Source organism: Brassica napus, chromosome C4 (assembly GCF_020379485.1).
Source record: "Brassica napus cultivar Da-Ae chromosome C4, Da-Ae, whole genome shotgun sequence".
Classification (NCBI taxonomy): domain Eukaryota; kingdom Viridiplantae; phylum Streptophyta; class Magnoliopsida; order Brassicales; family Brassicaceae; genus Brassica; species Brassica napus.
In genome coordinates, this window is record NC_063447.1 from 30,264,177 (window position 1) to 30,288,213 (window position 24,037).

The 24,037-nt window shown below is 33.9% G+C and overlaps 1 protein-coding gene and 1 non-coding gene across 7 annotated transcripts; one reads left to right on the plus strand and one right to left on the minus strand.

Annotated features, from left to right (window-relative positions):
* Positions 1-6,853: 6,853 nt before the first annotated feature.
* On the minus strand, positions 6,854-18,504 carry LOC106402979. Of its 6 annotated transcripts, XR_007322021.1 has the most exons (7): positions 17,212-17,531; positions 16,692-17,005; positions 10,362-10,411; positions 10,152-10,276; positions 9,639-9,712; positions 7,319-7,499; positions 6,854-7,146 (listed from the first exon to the last, which is right to left on the minus strand). It is a non-coding gene; the product is annotated as an uncharacterized LOC106402979 (transcript). The 6 variants fall into 6 exon arrangements; XR_007322019.1 differs by lacking the exon at positions 10,362-10,411 and having other exon boundaries at positions 10,085-10,276; positions 17,212-17,532; XR_007322016.1 differs by lacking the exon at positions 10,362-10,411 and having other exon boundaries at positions 17,212-17,523.
* Positions 18,505-22,252: 3,748 nt separating this feature from the next.
* LOC106406879 (proteasome subunit beta type-1) lies at positions 22,253-23,818 on the plus strand. The gene is made up of 6 exons (XM_013847621.3): positions 22,253-22,460; positions 22,545-22,652; positions 22,851-22,932; positions 23,022-23,294; positions 23,384-23,470; positions 23,547-23,818. The coding sequence occupies exons 1-6, from the start codon at positions 22,414-22,416 to the stop codon at positions 23,619-23,621; spliced, it is 672 nt and encodes a 223-aa protein (XP_013703075.1). The 5' UTR covers positions 22,253-22,413; the 3' UTR covers positions 23,622-23,818.
* Positions 23,819-24,037: the final 219 nt, after the last annotated feature.

Consider the following 24,037-nt stretch of genomic DNA (forward strand, 5'->3'; position numbering starts at 1 on the left):
ATTATATTGTGATATAGCTCATATGGACGTGTCCCACATTATACTTGGCCGCCCAAGGCAGTATGATAGAGAGGTGATCCATAACGGCAAACTTAATACACACTCCTTCATGTTTCAAGGGCGCAAGATTATGCTCCTTCCTTCTTAGGAAACTGACCTTGCTCTCACCAACAACAAGCAACAGAATACAACGAAGCAGAGCCTTCTTATCATCTCCAAATCCCAATTTGAAGATGAACTTCGAGCCGCTTGTCCAGTCTTCGCCTTTGTAGCAACGACGGCAAACCATACACAACCCAGCACGGTTCCTCCCGAATTCTCGACTCTCCTCACCGAGTTTGAAGACTTATTTCCCGAGGAATTACCGGCAGGGTTGCCACCTCTTAGAGACATTCAACATCACATTGATATCGTTCCCAACACCGTCAAACTGAATCGAGCTCACTATCGGATGAGTCCCGAGGAGCACGAGGAGTTGCGACGTCAAGTAGAGGAACTTCTTCTCAAAGGATATATACGTGAAAGTCTCAGTCTGTGCGCCGTACCCGCACTCCTCATTCCAAAGAAAGACAAGACATGGCGTATGTGTGTGGATAGTCGCGCAATAAACAAAATCACAACACGATACCGATTCCCGATCCCTCGCCTTGATGGTCTTTTGTATCAAATTGGTAAGGCTACTATATTCACGAAGCTGGATCTAAAGAGTGGATACCATCAGATTCGAATTAGGCCAGGAGATGAATGTAAAACGGCTTTCAAAACGCGAGAAGGGTTGTTTGAATGGCTCGTCATGCCATTTGGTTTGTCCAATGCTCCTAGTACGTTTATGCGTGTCATGAATCAAGCCTTTCGACCATTTATTGGTAGGTTTGTAGTCGTTTACTTCGACGACATTCTCATATTCAGCACTGCCTTGGATGAACACTTTTCGCATATCCGGGACGTGTTGCAAGCCTTGCGTCGAGAAAAACTTTTTGTGGCTAGGCACAAATGCGAGTTCGGTGTGACAGAGATCTTATTTCTTGGTTATGTAGTCTCTGCCTCGGGACTTCAAGTCGATCCCCAGAAGGTCGCAGCAGTCTCCTCGTGGCCAACACCAACCAGGATTTCAGAGGTCCGAAGTTTTCACGGTTTAGCGTCATTCTATCGGCGTTTTGTGAATAACTTTAGTGCCATAATGGCACCGATCACCGACTGTATGAAGTACACCTTGTTCGTGTGGTCACCAGAAGCGTCAAAGGCATTTGAACTTATCAAAATCAAGCTCACGACGGCCCCTATATTGGTGCTTCCGGATTTCGATATTCCTTTTGAACTACATTGTGATGCAAGTAAGCTAGGAATTGGAGCCGTATTGAGCCAGCAGGGTCGACCGGTTTCCTATTACAGAGAGAAGATGGCTGGGGCTCGCACACGTTATAGCACTTACGACGTCGAGTTCTACGCAATCGTCCAAGCAATCAAACATTGGCGTCACTACCTTGCTCACAAAGAATTTGTTCTGTTTACAGACCACGTTGCTTTAAAATATTTGGGGACGCAGGACAAGATTTCATCCCGGCATGCTTCTTGGACAGCTTATCTGCAACAATTCACTTTTGTCATTAAACACCAGTCGGGTAAACTCAATAAAGTGGCTGATGCCTTAAGTCTCCGGCATGCCTTGGTCTCTACTCTTCGAGTTTCGGTTCCGGGCTTCGAGAGCTTTGTCGAACTCTACCCGTCTGATCCTTTCTTCTCTTCCTTCTGGACGGACCTGTCTCAAGGCCTGCGGTCTGACTACTCTCTTATTGATGGGTTTGTCTTTAAAAATAATCGGCTTTGTGTCCCAGACTGCAGTCTGCGCCTCCAGATCGTCGCAGAGTTGCATAATGAAGGTCATATGGGACGGGATCGAACGTTGAAGCTCGTTACGGATTCATATTTCTGGCCGACGTTACGACGCGATGTAGAGAGATGTGTGGCTCGCTGCACAATGTGCCAGAAGGGTAAAGGACACGCTTCCAACGCAGGTCTTTATTTACCCTTACCGAACCCTACGCAGACTTGGAGCGATATTTGTATGGATTTTGTTCTTGGTCTTCCGCGAACCCAACGCGGCAATGATTCAATCTTTGTGGTGGTCGATCGCTTCTCAAAGATGGCTCATTTTATTCCTTGCAAGAAGACGACGGACGCTGTCCAGATCGTATCGTTTACATGGTTTGCCTATTTCTATCGTGTCTGACCGCGTCTCCAGGTTCATTAGCCACTTTTGGCGTTCTCTATGGAAATTGTTTAAGACCAGCTTAAAAATGAGCTCTGCGTATCATCCTCAGACGGATGGTCAAACGGAGGTCACCAATCGGAGCTTAGGAAATATGTTGCGATGCTTGGTTGGCGATAACTTGAGGTTGGTGGGATTCTCTTCTTTGCCAAGCAGAGTTTGCTCACAATCATGCCAATAATCGGAGCCTGGGTTTCAGCCCTTTCAAAGTCGTTTATGGCGTGATTCCGCGTGGGCCTTTGGCTTTATCAACTCTTCCTCAACCAGGTGAGTTCCATGGCCGTGCTATTGAGCCTATCGATGAGTTGGCTACCGTGCATGCTCGGGCTCAGGACAACCTACAGGGAACAGCAATCTAAGTATAAACGAGCGGCGGATACTCGACGGCGTGAGGTGAATTTTCAGGCCGGGGAGTACGTATAGGCAGTTTTAACAAAGGAACGTTTTCCAGTTGGTCAATACAACAAGCTCAAGCCTCAAAAGATTGGTCCCGTGGAGATCACTGAGAAGATCAATGCCAATGCATATCGTCTTGCTCTGCCCTCACATGTTCATACGGCAGATGTGTTCAATGTCAAAAATTTGTTCAAATATGAACCAGATGAATCTTCCGCAGGGGGAGGGACCTGATGTAGCGTACATCATCAACTCGATAAGCTTTGGTTTTCTAGTTTCCTTTTTATGTTAGTTTCCTTTTCAAATCGAGAATAGGTTTCCTTAGTTTTTATCTTTAACCATCTTAGGGTTTTTATTATCGCTATATATAGTGATCTCTTGATTTGTAAGAGACACGACTTGATTATTGAATTATGTAAAACTTAGAGCTTTGTTTTACAACATCTCTTGAATCCTTGCAATCGGATAGAACATAGGTGTTCTCAACGATCACAAGAAGACTTGGATCTTAGGCATTCCAAGACTAAATAGGATCATCGTGTTATCGGTTACTAAACGGTACTTCCGCTCCGTTACCTTTGGAAACAGGGTTATCACGGCATCGTCGAGATCATCCCTTTTAGTGATAATGTTGCGAGACGACTTTTTCTACGCCAGGATCCCAATATTTTACTGTCCCAAGGAGAAGCCATACCTCAGACAAACCTATCTTTTATCTAACTTCCTCGTCGGGGCAATTGGCAATTCTTGCAGATTAATCTTTTTGCTGATCATTGGGGACATTTCACAACACCCTGGTTTTATCAGTGAGCTTCGCTATTTAAAATCATGTAAACATAATTATAGGATTCACTTAGCACAGCCTGTGTTATCAGATAATAAACTACGTACTTAGTACTGTACGTTCAGTATGGCTTTGGTCGAGCGTGTCACGTGGAGAAGACCCTCTCATTTATAGTGAAGTAGACGAGGAGGAGGATGATTATTCTGATTGTGAGGGACGTTACGTAGCTGCAAAGACTCCAGTCTTCTGGGACATGGACGGTTGAACAATTCCTGAAGGTGGTAATGTTGAATTGATTTCCAAGAACATTATATCAGCACTTGTGAACGAGGGTTTTGGTGATACGGTAACTATTTATGCTTATGGTGATATGGATCAGATAGATGGCCTTGAATCATTTGGAATCATGCCTAGATACTTTTCCGCAGGAGGTGAACTCCTTTCACTCACTCTTTATCTACTTATAGCATCTCTAATGCAATTCTATTATTTTTTTTAATATAGAAGAAAAATAGAATTTGGTTGGAGTTGGTCTTATATTGTTCTCGACACAGTGTAGTGAAATATTGACATCAACATTTTAAAATTTTAAGAAATGATATACACTAATTTGTGTAGAAATTTTTTATATTAAATATTTTTGGCCCTGAGCTTATATCTTATATATTAAAACAGAAGTCACAACTTTGATTCATGTGTAATTTTTTTAAAAATGGACCATCAATAGAAATCAGTTACCATTTATTCATTACTAATAATATGCCTTATTATATCATTCCCTAAAATTTCTATACAAGCCTACAATTACGGTTCCGTTTACAAACGAATATTTTCTTCTTTAATTATTGTAAATCATTATCAAACCATTACATCATCGTATATTTCTAATGCTCAGCCGTAAACATAAATCATTAACAAACAGTGACTTAGACTAAAACGTTAACGTATAGTTCTAGAGTTGTAAATGTGAGTTGTTTGTTATTTTAAAAATACACTAGACTCGACCTGAAATCAAACATAAAACCTCTGTGCATGTTTAACATTGAACCTCTATTTTATTCACTTACATGTTATATATATATATATGTGTATGATCAAGTGATGATCCACCTCTTACACATACCCTTGAACCATTTCACATGTAAAGAAATATTAAACCGGCAAGTTTTAGTTTGCGATTTCTTCTTACACATTATATACATATATGATCACATATTCATCGAACTGTTTCGGATTCAAACCCCTATCTTTAAGACCAATGTAACAAGAATTTTCAAATCCATAAATCGGTTGCAACAAGAATATCTACATAATATTCACTTAATTTAAATAAAAATCTCATAAACAGCTCGCGGGTTTAAACTAATCCATACTATACTAATCCATACTATATCTTATTACTACTTGAGGGTTTAAAAGAAGAATATTCTAAATTTATATACCATATTTTGAGTTTTCTTAAACTGCTCACCTGTTTTCCTAATTTTTTGTGGATAAAAATCAGCAAATATCGTATGTTAATTTTGAATATCAAAACAACTCATCCAATATATTCTCACAATATATACATATCCGATTTCAACGAAGATCTCAAACACTACTATATAGATAACCATAAAAAACTTTTTTCATAATATCCTACATTTAATATAAATTAATTACAGGCGGCTTACATGTTACAGGGATTTGATAAACCAATAAAATCTTATCAAATAAAACTAACCTAGGTCCTAGAAAACAGATCATTTGTATTCAGATTATAAAGTATACCTATACTATCTTTTCAAAACAAAAAAAACTCATCTCTGTTTCCAGGAATTGATCGCATAGCAATGAATATATGCTATTTCGCAGGATATATGTGTTCAGAGTGAAGACCAATGTAACAAGAATATTGAGACTAAAACTTGTTACATAATTGGTCTATGACAATAGACGCCTATTGCGGGTTTAGTTTTATGGTTGATGCAATGAGAGTTAGGTTAAAGAGAAAGATAAAATCGAGATATGAGATCGACATAATTGAGACTTTGTTAGTTGTTAGGATTAGAACACATTGCTATCTTTTTCCGGAAAAAAATTCTAATAGCTTTTTATTTTGGGCTTAAGTTAATTGTGTATTGGGCTTAAATAAATAATAGAATAGATTAGTGAGTCCATTGGACTGAGTATAATCTTGATCAGTAAAAATTGTCACATTTAAATTATCTACACTATTAATTAAAAAATATATACTATACTTTTAATAAGATTATTTTTACTATTACGAACATCATTTTAATTTTAAATATTTAGAATAAATATAGATTTTGAAATTGTTATTTAATAGTATACCTTCATATGTAATTTATTAAATGTATGTAAATTTTATTTGTTTAATATTTGATAATTCATTTTTTGGAAAATAAATAATACTAAATGTTTAATTAATTACTTTATAATTATAACTTAAGACAATATAATTTTATTTTTGATGTTACAATATTTTTAAAATGAAAGTAATTATTTATTTTACTAAACCACATTTCAAAATAGTCAAACACTAATTCAACAAACTAAAATACATAAAAGAGAATACAAATACATGTTAAATTTGAAATTGTTAATTGATGAAAAAACAAAGAAATCGAATCACATACTTATGTTTGAAAAAATCCATATACACATTTGAATATATCTACTCTATTAAAATAGAGTCCTAAATTTATCTACCATAAAAGTTCTCATTTAAGTTTTGGCCTGTTTGAAGTTTGTTAGGAAGCTACTTAATTTATGGACCATAACAAGTTAATTACATTATTATTATTAGATATATCACACGCTTTTATCTCCTATTAAACCGACGACATCTATTAACCCAACATCTAACTCTATTAAAGGTAAACCAATATAACATACGATTTATTTTAAATCGTGAACCCACCATCTACTCTATTAAATGTAAACCAATATAACCATATGATTTAATTTAAATCGTGAATAAGTGTTATATACAATTAGACTAATCCAACTATGTACTCTATTATAAGTATAACAAACGAATTACACTTAGAGATAGCTGCCATTATGAACACAATGTGTTAAATAAACTTCAATCATATATAAACTTCAATCACATAATTTCATGTGTGCCAAACTTAAAAATATAAGTTTCTCAAAGTTGCTTTTTCGAAATACATAAAAATTTCAAAATTACATGCATTTTATTTTATTTTAAATTCGTATATACTATTTTCATCAAATCTAAACTGTCTTGATGTGCACACCAAGTTATCAATAATCAATAACAACTTAATATAGTATATCTTTAACGCTATTTTGCGAAATTGAAAATAGATATTTCTTTTTGCCTAACAAGATTTCCTCCCTTCTTTTTCTACTACGTTTTTACTCCACTATCCATCTACGTTCATAATCTTTTAGATCTTAAATTCATATAACAACTCCAACAGAATATGGTAATCAGAATATCCTATCGAATTTAACTATATGGAAATCGAATCAAATCTTCAGCACGCTATCATTAAACCTAAAGGTTTAGCACATCACTATAAATACTAGGACGATCAACTAATACCTCCTACATCCGCAAAAAAAAACATACACTCATATGGCTATGATTACCTCAGACCCGACTATCACTTTGCTCAATGATGTCAAACCATACAAAACATCTTGGAAGGTCGAAGTTAAAGTCCTGCATTCATTGACACAACATTCATCTTATTCTGGTGGAGATTCTCTTCAGTTCATTCTCGCAGATAAAACAGTAAGTTTATCTATTAGTTAATTTCTGTACATGTTTAAAATGGGCGTCTAAACTGATCCTTATATCAAATGTCAATGTAGGGAGTTAAGATTCATTGTACCTGCAAGAGACTCTTCTTTGCTCGTGTTAAGAAACTTCAGCTTGGACAATGGAGGTTCATTGAGAATTTCTCACTAACCGCAGCTGCCGGAAAGTACCGACCGACGAGTCATAAGTACAAAATGTCGATCCTCAGCAACTCCAACGTCACCAATTCCACCCTCAAAGATGAGGATAATTTTCTGTCATTAACATCTTTCACAGAAATCATGAACGGAAGTCTTGATTCTAATTTTTTGATTGGTAAATTTTTAGAGTTTTCTTATTCACAAATATGCTACGGTTTCTGATTAATAATCTTCTTATTTTTTAATAATATGTTTGTAGATGTTATTGGTCAACCAATTGATATCGGAGATATCCAGGTTGTGCCTGTGCAAGGTAAAGAAACAGAGAAGCTTGAGTTTACCTTGACAGATACAGAGTAAGTTATAGATTACCTTTTGCAAATATACTTTTCATATGTAATCAAATCGTGTTTTTTAATGTGTTAATCTTCTAATGTATATTTCAGGGATCACCAAATAGCATGTTGTCTTTGGGGCCGGTTTGCTGAACTTATGCTATATGCATACAAAGTTGCTCAAGTCAATAAGAATTTTCTCTGTTTACTGAGATTTGCTAAAATCAATGTTTACAAGGGTAAGAATTTGACTAAACGATTAAGAATTTTTTTTACTTTGTTATGCTTTTGATTCACTTAATAGATTTTTATGCTTTGTTGCAGGACAAGTTCAAATTACAAATGCTTTTGATTCTTCCACTATCGGAGATTTGATGTCCAAGACTATCTACAAGTGTACGTTTAATTCTAATCACATACCAACTATTTTATATCTACTCATTAAATATACATGATCTCTCTAACCGTATGGTTAATTATTCAGGTTGCCTAAGAACGAGCTTGCTTTCACAACTGGTAGTCATGAGCTTGCAAAACATAAAGGAAGCAAACGCCAACCTGATAAATGGTCTATTTATCCTGAGAGATCAATTCTGGATATCATTATGGCGACTGATGTAAGTTTTTAGTATATCTAAGGTATATACTGTTACAATCTACCTATATTCTAAAACTAATGTTATTTTTGTAGACTGAAAACTGCATTGTTAAGGGCACAATTTATGCAATTGACACAGACTGGGCTTGGTTTTATTTTGGTTGTGTTAAGTGCCACTTCAAAAAGGTTACCGACATTACCAAAAGGGATGTGGTTCCTGTGAAACATCTATGGTATTGTGATTCATGCCATCAGTCTGTAACCAATGTTGCACCTCAGTATGTTTTTTGATCTTAATTGTATAGATATATGTATCTGACTCATATAACTTACCAATTTTAAAATTTTCAAGGTTCAAACTCCATCTACTTATAAAGGATGACACTGGTGAAACTAAGGTGATGCTGCTTGATACTATTGCTGAACCAATTTTGGGAGTGAGTGCTGAAGTGCTCTTAGATGGTTCTCTAGAAGAGGTATGTAAAATTTTCCATTTAATTGTTGTATATTACATACATATAGTCGTTTTTAATATAGTAGGTGTTTGTTTTTATTTAGGTTGAAGATCCTGAAGACTTGCCTGATGCTATTAACGAGCTTATTGGAAAAACTTTCAAATTTGGTGTCTATGTGAGCAAAGACAATGTTGACTATGGAGCTGATATATTTAACATTGGGAAAACATGGTCTGCTGATGAGATCATAACTCACTCGGATGATGAGAATACTGATGATACATTGACTAACAGAGCTTTATCTGACCGTTCCTCAGGACAGGTCTACTCAAATTATCATTATTCTTCCTAATTAGATATTTTATTATTCATGTTTATATGTGTATTCATTAAAATTTTATTCTATTATTTTCAAGGTCTCTTTGGTCAGCATGGAAAGTGAAGAGAACACATGTTTGTCGTCAACTCCACTATCAAAACGAAAGGGAGAATGTGAGATTGATGATCTTTCTTCTACCTCTAAGAAACAATGCTCAAAGATAATGAAGCAGGAAAAGAAGTAGAAGTGGAGAAAACTGAGATGCTGCGTGTTTTTTTTTGCTTTTAATAATCGTTTTATTTTCAGAAACTATGTTTTTTTGAATTTTCTATTATCTGGTTTATTTCCATATGTCGTATTGTTTGGTTTTTATCAATAAAGAAGATTTTTAATTAAGACTAGATGTGTTTTGTGAATCTAACCTATCAAACTGACTATCAGGAAAATGAATACATGTTTAAACTTATAAATCTTTAAATAAGTTTTCACAAAACGCACTTGACTAAATATATGAGCATACAGAAATTTAAAAACAAATATACTTACTTTAATAAGCTGTTGTTGAACTCCCTTTAGTAAATCAGCTAATGTAGATTGTTTGATAAATCCATATTTGCATCCTAAACAAAATTAAGTTATTAGAATACTTCATATAATTATATAAAGAAATAAGTTGTAGTACTCAAAAAAGTAACTCAAACGAATATATGTTATAATCAATTACAATTATTACTTTGAACAACTAAAGATATTAAACGTATCCGTGAAGATATAACCTACAACTAATCTACATTTAGATATTCATGTGATCTAAAAAGATTTTATACAATATTTCATATGTAAATAATCTTAACTTAATTAATTCTCTTTTCAATTATTTTCATAATCCCGCCTATACTACAAATTAGAAAGTTTCAATGTATAAACAAAGACGCCATTAAATTCTTATTAGCAACAGAATGACTCTGAGAATTCATTGAACAATTTTATACCTAGCAACTCTGTTTTAAAGGTGATTATACTACTCCTCAGTTCCAGTGCATGTAACTGAGAACAAACCGTGTATTTTCCATATGCTGTCTTTAATACGAAGAGTTTCTGCTAACATAGCCCTTCTATGAACAGGATGAAAAGAAAGCATCAACCTCGCTTTGAGGATGATGGTCATCGGCTGCGTTCCCAATCTATTTCAAAACAGAGAATAGATCATTCTCAAAGAAAAGATGTCCCTTTGAGTACAGTTTTTCGAAGATTAATGAGTGATATTACCAATAATAACGTTTCATCAAGGTTTAAAACGCAAGTTTCAGTGTCAAATCCTACAAACAAACGAGGTGTTTTATATTCTCTATTGACCATTGTTTATATACCAGGTTTCCTCACATTCAGCTAATATCTCTAATCTTATTTGGTGTAGTTTGTTTTGACAAAAAAAATAATGAGAACCCTAATGACACAAAAAAGAGTCGAAGAGATCAAGGTCTGTTATATATCCTAATTTACTGATAATAGCAGAGACTACAATGGTAGCTGATTAATTTTTTGTTCATTATATAATATACTAATATAATGCTCCCATCTCAAGTATAATAAGAGGATCATGTTCAAGTCAAGGCACATTTCAAAGAGAAAACACACCAAATACAAAAATACCTATGACATCCACCAGTCATACTACATTTGATTCAGGAATTTCAAACACATCTTATATAGATCATGATTGTTCTATAGATGATCCAAAGAATGAAGGTAAACCGTTTTTCATCCAGAGAATGATTTGAACTTTATGTTGTTTCGTCCCTAACTAAATTCATACGTTGGATACTTTTATCTATTGTATGTTTTACAGATTTACTGCGATCCATAGATGAGTGTGATGATCTAGAAGTCGAGTGTAGTAGTCAGGAAAGTTCGGATACTGAAATTTCAGATGACGAACAGTCTATTGTACAAGAACCACTGAAAGAAGATCAAACAGAGAGAGTTAGCTTTCTAGCAGCTTTATTTAAGAAAAACTTCTCTGAGGTGAAAAAACCAGTGAAGCCAAAAGTGAAAGCAGTGTCATCATCTGAATATGGTAAGCTAAAATTTGTCAAGAGATGGTTTCTATGTAGACAATGTTTTTCTAACCTATAAACATTCTTATAAAGCAGATTATGTTGATGAAGGTGACCCAACTTACACCTGTGTTCATTGTGGAGCTATCATGTGGTTTGGGGAGCGCATAAATAAGACCAAATCTAGAAAAAAACCTATATTTACATTCTGTTGCATGCAAGGTCAGGTCCAGTTGCCATTATTAAAGAAATCCTCTGATGTTCTAATGAAGCTTCTTACAGGAAATGATAAGCTGAGCAAACATTTCCAAAAAAATACCAGATCATATAATATGGTTTTTTCATTCACTTCACTTGGTGGTAAAGTAGATAAGTCTGTTAGAAAGGGACGAGGACCACAAATGTTGGTGCTTCATGGTGAGAATTATCATCTGATGGGAAGTTTAACCCCACCTGAAGGAAATTATGCCAAGTTTGGACAGCTTTACATTGTTGACACAGAGAATGAACTTCAAAACAGATCTAATGCTTTGAGGTAAGTAATTTAATTTTGCATATAAGTGCTTAAACATTACTAATAACGTGTTATGTAAACTTATTATATCTACTTTACTGTTTTTCAGAAATGGGAAAAATGCTCAGACAGAGAGTGCGATAGATGGGTTGAAGAAAGAAATTATTCAGCCTATAATGATGATGTTGAATGCTGTTAATCCATATGTTAAGCAGTTTCGATCAGCAAGAGATAGATTTCGAATGAATCCGGAAAAGACTTTCCATATGCGAATCGTAAGTAGAAGTGACAGAGATGGTCGGACATATAATATGCCAACTGCATCTGAGGTTGCTGCATTGATTCCTGGAGATTTTAATTTAGGAATGGATAATTGGGATATTGTTCTACATCATAAGTCTGGTAGACTTACAAGGATCGATGAGATTCATATTTCCTATTTAGCACTACAGTATCCTCTGCTATTTGTGTATGGTGAGGATGGATTCAGGATTGACATTAAAAAGGGTGTCACAGAAGCGTCGAAGAAACTAAAAAAAGATACTATCTGTATGAGACAGTTTTTTGCTTTCCGGATGCAAGAGCGAGAAAATGAATCGCATGTTCTTCTATATTCGAGAAGGTTATTTCAACAATTCATAGTTGATGCATATACGACTATCGAAGCCAACAGACTTAGGTATTTGCAGCTCAACCAGACATGCTTGCGTTCAGATAGTTACGACTCTATCAAGGAGTCTGAAAATGCTGGACAGTCGGACATGAATGAACAAGGTCAGCAATTTGTTCTACCAGCTACTTTCACAAGGGGTCCAAGATACATGAAGAATATGTACTTAAATGCTATGGCCATTTGTAGACATTTTGGTTTTCCAGACCTTTTCATCACCTTTACATGCAATCCAAAATGGCCAGAACTTACGAGATTTCTGAAAAAGAGAGGCCTGAATTCAGATGACAGACCAGATGTTATATGTCGGATGTTTAAGATGAAACTCGATTCTTTGATGCATGATTTGACAAAGAAGAATATATTGGGGAAGACAGCTTCATGTAAGTTTTGTTTTGACTCAACCGTAGTTTAAAATATTTCTTATTATTTCTATACTGACTTGGTCGTTTTCTTACAATAATGTCAACTGTTTTTTTATATATTTCAGCTATGTATACTGTTGAGTTTCAGAAGAGAGGTTTGCCACATGCTCACATACTGCTTTTTATGCATCCTTCATCCAAATTTCCAAAAACAGAAGACATCGATAAAATCATATCGGCTGAGATTCCTGATAAGTCACTTGATCCAGATCTCTACGATGTTGTTAAGGATATGATGATTCATGGTCCGTGTGGAGCTGCTAATAGGAATTCACCGTGCATGGAAAATGGACAGTGCTCGAAAAGTTTTCCTAAACCCTTTGCTGATAATACTAGAGTGAAAAAAAGATGGATTTCCTGTTTACAGAAGACGTGAGCAATCTAACAGTTATGTTGAGAAGAATGGTTTGAAATGTGACAACAGATGGGTCATCCCTTATAACAAGAAACTCTCTCTTCGGTACCGAGCACACATTAATGTAGAGTGGTGCAACCAAGTTGGTTCTATTAAGTATTTATTTAAATACATTAATAAAGGAGCTGGCCGTGTAACTGTGGTAGTTGAATCAACAGGGCCAGATGTTACGAATCAAACAGCACCAAATTCGTCTGTAGGGAACTCAGCTACAGCGACCTCGGCCGCAGCGAGCTCAGTTGCAGCGAACTCAGTAGCAGCTAACTCGACGTTAGGAAACTCTGCCATAGAGACTGGTGGTAACATATTGAAAGAAACTGTGGAGATTAAAAAGAATAAAATAAAGGATTTCTTTGATTGCAGGTAGTTTATTAACTGATCCATAAATATTTTATTTTCAGTATGTAGTATTTATTTCAATCTTATATTCTAACTTATATTGTTCTGATCAATGTAGATATGTTTCAACTTGTGAAGGATCATGGAGAATTTTTAAGTTTCCAATACATTACAGATCTACTGCGGTTGAGAAGTTGTCATTTCATCTTCCAGGGAAACAGACCATTATCTTCAAAGGGAAGGATAAAGTTAAGGACGTCGTCAGTCGTAAGCTCATCGAAAACACAATGTTCTTGGCATGGTTTGAGCTGTGTAAGGTTGATGCTTTTGCTCGGACTCTTACATATATTCAGATTCCCAACTATTATACATATTCGAAGAGTCAGAAGAAGTTCAATAGAAGGAAACAAGGTTTCAGTGTTGGAAGAATTAATTATGCCCCAAGGAAGCAGGAAAGCTCTTATTATTTGAGAGTTTTGTTGAACTATGTCAAAGGTCCTACTAGCTATCAGGATATTAAAACATATAATGATGTGGTTTATGAGAGGTATAAAGAAACATGTTATGCTCGGGGAATATTGGATGATGACCAGGAGTACATAGATGATTTGATAAGGTGTAGCTATGATAGTTCTGCAGCAGTTGTTCGTGATCTATTTGTTCTAATGCTTCTGTCGAACAGTCTTTCTCAACCAGAGGTGGTTTGAGAAAAATCTTGGGAACTCTTATCTGAAGATATCGAGTATAATCGTAGACATCGTTTCAATAGGCCAGGTACACTACTAACTTCTTCTATCAAATTCCCCTATTGTATCTACGTTTTTGTCAAATTGTTGTTTGTTGATTGTTCTAATAATCAGCTATTTATTATGTGAGACTTTTGTTTTATTAGAATTTACAGCTTCACATGAGAGTTCATTTCGTGAATTGGCAGGACTTAAATTGACTGACAATGACAAGAAGTTGTATGCTCTAATAGAGATTGAGAAGCTTATGAAAAGAAATGGGAGTTCACTTTCACTATATGAGTCTATGCCAAAGCTTCCTGCCAATGCCAAATCGATTGAAAATGTCTTGATATTGGATGAGCTAAGTTATGATATGGAAGACTTGCAAGCCACTCATGATATAGATTTTTCAAAGATGACTGATGAGCAAAGAAAAATCTATGATGAGATCATTAGTGCTGTTGTTGAAGATAGAGGTGGAATGTTCTTTGTTTACGGGTTTGGTGGCACAGGAAAAACCTTTCTTTGGAAACTTCTATCAGCTGCTTTGAGGTGCAAGGGAGATATAGTTCTTAATACTGCATCATCCGGAATTGCTTCCCTGTTGTTACCAGGTGGCAGAACTGCTCATTCCCGTTTTAGCATACCCATTAATCCAGATGAATTCACTACATGTTCACTGACTCCCGGATCAGATAAAGCTAATTTGATAAAGGAAGCGTCTCTAATTATATGGGATGAAGCACCAATGATGAGCCGGCATTGCTTTGAATCCTTAGACAGAAGTTTAAATGATCTAATGGACAATCCATATAAAAAGCCTTTTGGTGGAAAAGTAATTGTGTTTGGAGGTGATTTTCGACAAGTACTTCCTGTTATTACAGGAGGTTGTAGGGCTGAGATTGTTCTGGCTTCCATGAACTCATCATATCTCTGGGAACATTGCAAGGTTCTGAAGCTTACTAAGAACATGAGACTGTGTTCAAACAATCTCACATATGATGAGGCAAAAGATCTGAAAGAATTTTCTGAGTGGATTTTGGCTGTTGGTGATGGGAAAGTATCAGAGCCTAATGATGGGGAGGCATTAATTGAAATTCCAGAAGAGTTTCTAATTATGGACCCTAACGATCCTATTGAGACTATAAGTCTGACCATTTATGGAGACACTGATTCATTGAGAGGGATGAAAGATCCTAAGTTTTTCAAAGAGAGAGCAATTTTATGTCCAACTAATGAGGATGTTAATATGATTAATGATCATATGTTATCTAAACTCGAAGGTAATTAAGTGTTTTTTTACTATATATATTTTCGTTATTTTATTGACACTGACTCTTTTATAAAATTTGGTTATTTCCCATCAGGTGAAGAAATGATTTATATCTCATCTGACAGTATAGATCCATCTGATACTGCCTCGGTCAGTAATGAAGCTCTCAGTTCCGACTTTCTAAACAGTATTAAAGTTTCTGGGCTACCAAATCATAATCTAAGATTGAAGGTTGGTTGTCCTGTTATGTTGCTTAGGAACATTAATCCTAATGAAGGTTTAATGAATGGAACAAGATTGGAAATTACACAACTTATGGATTTCATGGTGGAAGCTAGAATCTTAACTGGTGACAAGGTTGGTAAAGACGTTTATATTCCTAGATTGTTGATCGAGCCTACAGATAAAAGACTTCCTTTCAAGATGCGCAGAAGACAATTGCCTTTAGTTGTGGCTTTTGCAATAACAATCAACAAGAGTCAAGGACAATCATTGTCTGAAGTGGGATTATTCCTTCCTAGACCAGTTTTTTCTCACGGCCAACTATATGTTGCTATTTCAAGGGTTACTTCAAAGAAAGGTTTGAAAATCTTGATTGTGGATAAAGAAGGAAAGCCGCAAAAGAAAACTACTAATGTTGTTTTCAAAGAGGTTTTTACTAATCTGGAAACCATAGATGACTGATGTGAGTGTCTTGCTGCGAATTTGTTTTCTGTTTTAGTACTTTGCAGACTGAAATTGGTGTTTTGGTTGTGTTTTTTGTTGTACTACATTTTCTTTCAAGTTTTCAAAGTCACTTCCGATTTTGTACTAAATAAATTCTTTGTTCTATCGGTTAGGGAGACTCAATCTATTATATTTTATTCTATCTTACTAATAGAGGTATGAAATCAAACCAAACATGTATTGATCATCATGTTTTGATCCAAAAGAAACAACAGTTTGCCATCTAAAATTAAACTAACGATGTATCTAATAAAATTCAACAAAACATAGAACAGTTAATCAGCAACCCAAAAACAGATATGCAAGATCAAGTACGTTCATCTACAAACAAGTCAGTTTATATAGTTTATCATCTAAGTAATTGTACAATCCTAAATTTGAAAATCCTAGGATGATTCTACAAGTTCAGTTCACGATTTTTCGAATAAAATAAAATTTAATATAGTACTAACCTTTGTTTCTGTAGTTTGTTTTGTGAATAGTTCCAATGCTGTATTTTCCTGTTTCTATGGCATACAACCCTTATCAATGACCTATCAATATATGAGATGAAATGACAAAAAAAAATAAGAACAAGGAAATAATAGAAACACAAACATAGCAAAAGATCAACAAGAGAATAAATAAAAACTGTGTTGATGTGAACATATGTAATATGATTATATCTCAGGTCAGACTTAACTTTTTTAAATATCTGTCAAGTTTGTCTTCTACTCTGCTTTTGTCTTTTTAAAGATCCATCGTTTAAACAATCCTTGCCAATTACCTAATAAAATACCAAGTTCCTCTGTCAGCTTACCGCGAGCAAGACAAATTAATAGAAACAAAAACTGAGTAAGAAGATAATATTGATGATCGATCTAGAGCTAGATCTAAGAGATCTATCAATATGAGTAAGAACCAGATATTTAGATAACGAAACCCTGATCGTTAACCCGGATCGTTTACAATCAGAAAATTATAAAAACTTACCGAGAATTCAGTTATCGATTGAGTTTGGTGATTGACTGAACGGTGTTTATTCTGGATTTGATATACTTTTAAAGAATTTCTGTTGATGATTATAGAAAAGATTATTTTGTCGAACTGAGAACCACCGACGGAGAAGCAAAGAAAAAAAGTTGTTGATTTTTCAAGAAAACGTTAAAAGTGGTTTCCTTCCCCGAAAAAAGGTGTGGGCTTAATTTACCTTTCGATCAATCTAATACATTTTTAGCTAATGGGCCATTTCTGTAACAACAAATATAATTTTTGAAAACTTAATGGGTCATAACGTGTAAAATATAAGAAACAAAATAATGCCCATAAAACATATATGTTGCGTGGTTTTAAATGTTGGACTTCAGGTTGACCCATTTATGAGACAAAGTTCAGACTTCTTTCCATTTAAAGAGGTGAATAAAAACATCTATGTTGAGTTTAATGAGATAAACAAAATCAGGCTTTTTTGTTTAAAATTATAATTAATATTAAAATAAATCTAATCTCAGTTAATTTAAATTGACCATATATTTTTAAAACATAGTAAACTATATCTTAACAGTACGGACCCGAAAAATATTTTTTCCAATTATGTTAATAATAGATTTTAAATAACATATAAATATATTTTAAAGAACATATATAACAAAAAAAAACACTATGTACAATATTAAAAATTTCTGCACACAAAAAAACACCATGTACAATATATGTTGTAACAACATCACAATTCAATATATTTTTAAAACTTATTATTTACAAGTCAGTAACATTAAAATATTATATAAATATAATATACTACTAAATATTTTAAAAAAAGATTTAGCAGAACCATATCCGCGCACAGCGCAGGTCTGTATGTAGTCTTATATATTAAAACAGAAGTCACAACTTTGATTCATGTGTATTTTTTAAAAAATGGATCATCACTAGAAATCAATTATCATTTATTCATTACTAATAATATGCCTTATTATATCATTCCATAAAATTTCTATACAAGCCTACAATTACGGTTCGGTTTACAAACCAATATTTTCTTCTTTAATTATTGTAAATCATTATCAAACCATTACATCATCGTATATTTCTAATGCTCAGCCGTAAACATAAATCATTAACAAACAGTGACTTAGACTAAAACGTTAACGTATAGTTCTAGAGTTGTAAATGTGAGTTGTTTGTTATTTTAAAAATACACTAGACTCGACCTGAAATCAAACATAAAACCTCTGTGCATGTTTAACATTGAACCTCTATTTTATTCACTTACATGTTATATATATATGTATGATCAAGTGATGATCCACCTCTTACACATACCCTTGAACCATTTCACATGTAAAGAAATATTAAACCGGCAAGTTTTAGTTTGCGATTTCTTCTTACACATTATATACATATATGATCACATATTCATCGAACTGTTTCAGATTCAAACTCCTATCTTTAAGACAAATGTAACAAGAATTTTCAAATCCATAAATCGGTTGCAACAAGAATATCTACATAATATTCACTTAATTTAAATAAAAATCTCATAAACAGCTCGCGGGTTTAAACTAATCCATACTATATCTTATTACTACTTGAGGGTTTAAAAGAAGAATATTCTAAATTTATATACCATATTTTGAGTTTTCTTAAACTGCTCACCTGTTTTCCTAATTTTTTGTGGATAAAAATCAGCAAATATCGTATGTTAATTTTGAATATCAAAACAACTCATTCAATATATTCTCACAATATATACATATCCGATTTCAACGAAGATCTCAAACACTACTATATAGATAACCATAAAAACTTTTTTCATAATATCCTACATTTAATATAAATTAATTACAGGCGGCTTACATGTTACAGAGATTTGATAAACCAATCAAATCTTATCAAATAAAACTAACCTAGGTCCTAGAAAACAAACCATTTGTATTCAAATTATAAAGTATACCTATACTATCTTTTCAAAACAAAAAAAACTCATCTCTGTTTCCAGGAATTGATCGCATAGCAATGAATATATGCTATTTCGCAGGATATATGTGTTCAGAGTGAAGACCAATGTAACAAGAATATTGAGACTAAAACTTGTTACATAATTGGTCTATGACAATAGACGCCTATTGCGGGTTTAGTTTTATGGTTGATGCAATGGGAGTTAGGTTAAAGAGAAAGAGAAAGATAAAATCGAGATATGAGATCGACATAATTGAGACTTTGTTAGTTGTTAGGATTAGAACACGTTGCTATCTTTTTCCGGAAAAAAAATTCTAATAGCTTTTTATTTTGAGCTTAAGTTAATTGTGTATTGGGCTTAAATAAATAATAGAATAGATTAGTGAATCCATTGGGCTGAGTATAATATTGATCAGTAAAAATTGTCACATTTAAATTATCTACACTATTAATTAAAAAATATATACTATACTTTTAATAAGATTATTTTTACTATTACGAACATCATTTTAATTTTAAATATTTAGAATAAATATAGATTTTGAAATTTTTATTTAATAGTATACCTTCATATGTAATTTATTAAATGTATGTAAATTTTATTTGTTTAATATTTGATAATTCATTTTTTGGAAAATAAATAATACTAAATGTTTAATTAATTACTTTATAATTATAACTTAAGACAATATAATTTTATTTTTGATGTTACAATATTTTTAAATGAAAATAATTATTTATTTTACTAAACCACATTTCAAAATAGTCAAACACTAATTCAACAAACTAAAATACATAAAAGAAGATACAAATACATGTTAAATTTGAAATTGTTAATTGATGAAAAAACAAAGAAATGGAACCACATACTTATGTTTGAAAAATCCATATACACATTTGAATATATGTGATTATAATATACAAAATAAATACAAAATGTCTATGAAAAATAATTGAAAATTTCATCCGCGCGGTTGCGCGGATCCAGATCTGGTATATTTATTGTTTCAGGAGATCAAAATTATAAGCTTGTGATGATTTTGGTGGACGCTCTTTGCTGCGCTGTTGACAGTCCCATGACAATAAGAATTTGATGCTAATCCTGGGAGACATGTCGGGACACGGGGAGTTCATCTTCACTACTCATGCTTTGAGTTGTAATGAGGGAAGTTACCATTTTCTCATAGCACAACCTGATGGATTTGAAGAACAGCTACGTACTGAATCAAAAGAGAAATAGCTTTGGTCAAGTATATCAGCCGGAAGAGGCCCTTTACCACTAGCCCCAAGCATGCAAGCCTTCATGGACCGTTTGGATGTTTCCATAGCAAACAGCAACAAGCGAAGTATTAGCAGAAGCCTACAAGAAACTTCACAGCACGGGACCAACACCATAACGCAGCCTGCAAACACACAAGTTCACCAGTCGTCTTCAACCTTCACAGAGGAAATTAATGAGACAATTTCCTCAATAGCAAAAGTGAAGATGTCAACAACTCAACATCTGGAACAGCTCAGGATTTGATTATACAAAACCGTTTTGCTGCCTTTGATGATGATGACAACTAAAGCAAAAACCCTAAAAGAGATTAGTCGATTGTAATAAGAGGTTAAGAGAGAAATATTATTTAGAAAATAGTAGTATTAGTCTATCTGCTTTGTTAACTATATTCTCGTTGTTTTCATTAGGCATGGGTGTTTTCAACTAAACCTCGAACCATTAAAAAAAATAGGCTTAAGAACTAATTCATTTTGGGTTCTGGATAATCCAAAACATCTGAAACTAGTTAAATTTATTAATTTTTTACTTAGATATTTCAGAGATTTGTATAGTTTTTATTTTACAATACAAGATTTTGAATGTTTTTTAGTTAGTTTAAATATTTGTTAAGTAATATTTTTGAATAATTTATATATTTTAAATATTTTTAGTAGGTTTTATTATTTTTTAATAGATTTTTTGAATTTTAGACCTTGGTTATAAACAAAACGGAAATAAATTCAGAATAAACTGAATCAAACTTAATCCAAAAATTAGTAAAACTCAAATAATATTTATGAGCATAGTGCCAAAAATTTAAATCAACCGAACCGAGCTCAATAGGATACCAAACGCCCAAACCTAGTTGACACTTCGAAATTATCTGCTTTCTCATTGATTATTTTCTGATTTTTCTCTTTTTGCAAATATAGGGTGAATGAGTTGAAAACCATAAACCATAAAACTTAAGCTCTAAACTTTAATTTCTCAACACTAATCCCTAAACTATAAACGGTAAACACTAAACCCTGAACTTTAAATTATAAAGAATTTTTAGCGTTAAAACCTCTCAATTAAGTTTATTTTGTGGGCAAAAACCCCCAAACTAAGTATTTAATGAAAAAAATCTTCAAACTAGCTTTATTTAATGAATTAAACCCTAACATGTCATAATTACCAAGACTACCGGTAAATCTTTAGTTTATGGGTTTCTACATTAAGTAAATACAATTGAAGGGTTTTACCATTAAAAATATAAAAAATCAAAAAAAAAATCAAAATTTTATAATATTATCTAAATATTAGTAACTTAAATTTTCAAAATTAGCATTTTTTTTTTTGTAAATAGATGAGTTTGATGTGTTTTTAACATAAACATTATATATGTGTAAAATAAAAATATATAATCCATAAAATATGATAAACATTATCTAAAGATTTATTATTACATTTTTATTAGATAAGATATAATTTTTATTATATTTTCTTGTTTTTTTTATATTTTTAATATTTTAGTAATTTTATCACAGGTAAATCTTTAGATAATTTTTATATAATATTATAGAATTTTGAACTTTTTTGATTTTTTAGATTTTAATGATAACTCCTCAATTATGTTTACTTAATTTAGAAATCTCTAAATTAAAAATTTACAGATAATAATGGTAATTATGATCTTGTAGGATTTAATTAATTAAATAAAATTAGTTTGAAGATTTTTTCGTTAAATACTTAAATCCAATTACCAACCTTGAAACCTAAAAGTTTAAATTCTAAACTCATGGACCCATATTAAAAGGCCCATATTATATTTTAAGCCCGTCTTCAGTCTTCGTCTCCTTTCGTGTTTACAAAGGCAGAGTGAGAGAGCTCTTCTCAGCCCTCGAATCTCGTCCCTCTTGTGCAAATTCCAGTCTCTGTTCCTCTTTGTTAACAAAGGACTCCTTTTTCCGAAGACAGGTAACTAACTCTCCATGACGAAGCAGCACGCGAACTGGTCTCCTTACGATAACAATGGAGGGTAACGCACTTCGTCTAATTGAGCGTTTTGTAATTGCGATTGAGCGTTTGCAATCGCGATTTACTCATGTGTGTTTTTGATCAGAACATGTGTGGCCATAGCTGGATCCGACTACTGCGTTATCGCCGCCGATACTCGGATGTCTACCGGTTACAGCATTCTCACTCGCGATTACTCCAAAATCCATAAACTGTAAGTAACCCTTCTTTGTTACTGGAATCAGTAGGTTAGGGGATTTAGGGTTTCTGTAGAAAAGGTTGCAATCGATGATTCGTAGATCTGGATTTTGTGGGTTTCATCATGTAATTGTTTATGGGTTTCTTGCAAAATATCATTTTTTTTTTTGTTTATTGAGTATGCAAAGTTGCTCTCTTTTAAATCTCTTTCCAGAGCAGACAAAGCTGTGCTCTCTTCCTCTGGCTTTCAAGCTGATGTGAAAGCTCTGCAGAAAGTACTTACATCAAGGCACTTGGTGAGAGATTTGTTTTCAATACATCACTTCTGTTTGAAAAGTTTCTCCCTTGCATTTATATTAAAGTGTTCTCTTTTTCTCTGCTATAGGTTTATCAGCATCAGCATAACAAGCACATGAGCTGTCCTGCTATGGCCCAGCTTCTCTCCAACACGCTTTACTTCAAGCGGTTTTTTCCTTACTATGCGTTTAATGTTCTCGGAGGGCTTGACGAGAATGGTAAAGGGTGTGTCTTCACGTACGACGCTGTTGGTTCGTATGAGAAGGTTGGATACAGTGCTCAAGGTTCTGGATCGACTCTGATCATGCCGTTTCTTGACAATCAGCTCAAGAGCCCGAGTCCTCTTCTGCTTCCTGCCCAGGTTTGTTTGTTGTGCTTGGGGCCTTCAAGCAATCTATGCACATAATAGAATCATTGCAGCTGTTTATTTTTAGTCTTCTGCTTGTGTAGGATGCTATCACTCCCCTTTCGGAACCTGAAGCAGTTGACTTGGTGAAGACTGTTTTCGCATCTGCCACTGAGAGAGATATCTACACTGTAAGTTTCCTTCCCTAGTTGTGATGAATGACTCTCACCTATGGCTGACTTGTCTTGTGCTTTGCTTTTTTAATAGGGAGACAAGCTTGAGATCATGATTCTCAAGGCCGATGGCATCAAGACCGAAGTCATGGACTTAAGGAAAGACTAAGCGACTTTCAGCGCATATGAGTGTGTTGGGTGGGAACACGCCTTTGTTACTTGTCGTTTTTTCTTATTCGCACCTCAAAGCTCCTTCGGTTATCAATATCATCAACTGTGTTTGAAGTTCAAAACTGTTTCCTTATGTTGTTAACAATAACAAATTCTAGTTCTCTCATTTATGAACACAACCGTCTTGGTTAGCTACCGCGGTGGAGCACAGTTGTTTGTCGCAGGACATAGAGCCGATCCTCAGAAGCTCATGAGTTCTCTCTTCTTGACCCTTCGAAGTGGTAAGTTAAGAAGAGTAACAAAACTTGATTGGGGGTGAGTGTTTGAGAACAACAAGCCCGTCTAGCTCTAGAGCGCAAGGCTCTTAACAACAAGGTCGTGGGTTCGAGCCCCAAAGTGGGCGATTTCTTTTTT

Excerpts from the sequence above, each read along its gene's own strand:
- LOC106406879 (XM_013847621.3), top strand. The coding sequence starts at position 22,414 with ATGACGAAGCAGCACGCGAACTGGTCTCCTTACGATAACAATGGAGG. Across the intron at positions 22,653-22,850 it reads TACTCCAAAATCCATAAACT|AGCAGACAAAGCTGTGCTCT; the intron begins GTAAGTAACCCT and ends ATCTCTTTCCAG. Across the intron at positions 23,295-23,383 it reads CTCTTCTGCTTCCTGCCCAG|GATGCTATCACTCCCCTTTC; the intron begins GTTTGTTTGTTG and ends CTGCTTGTGTAG.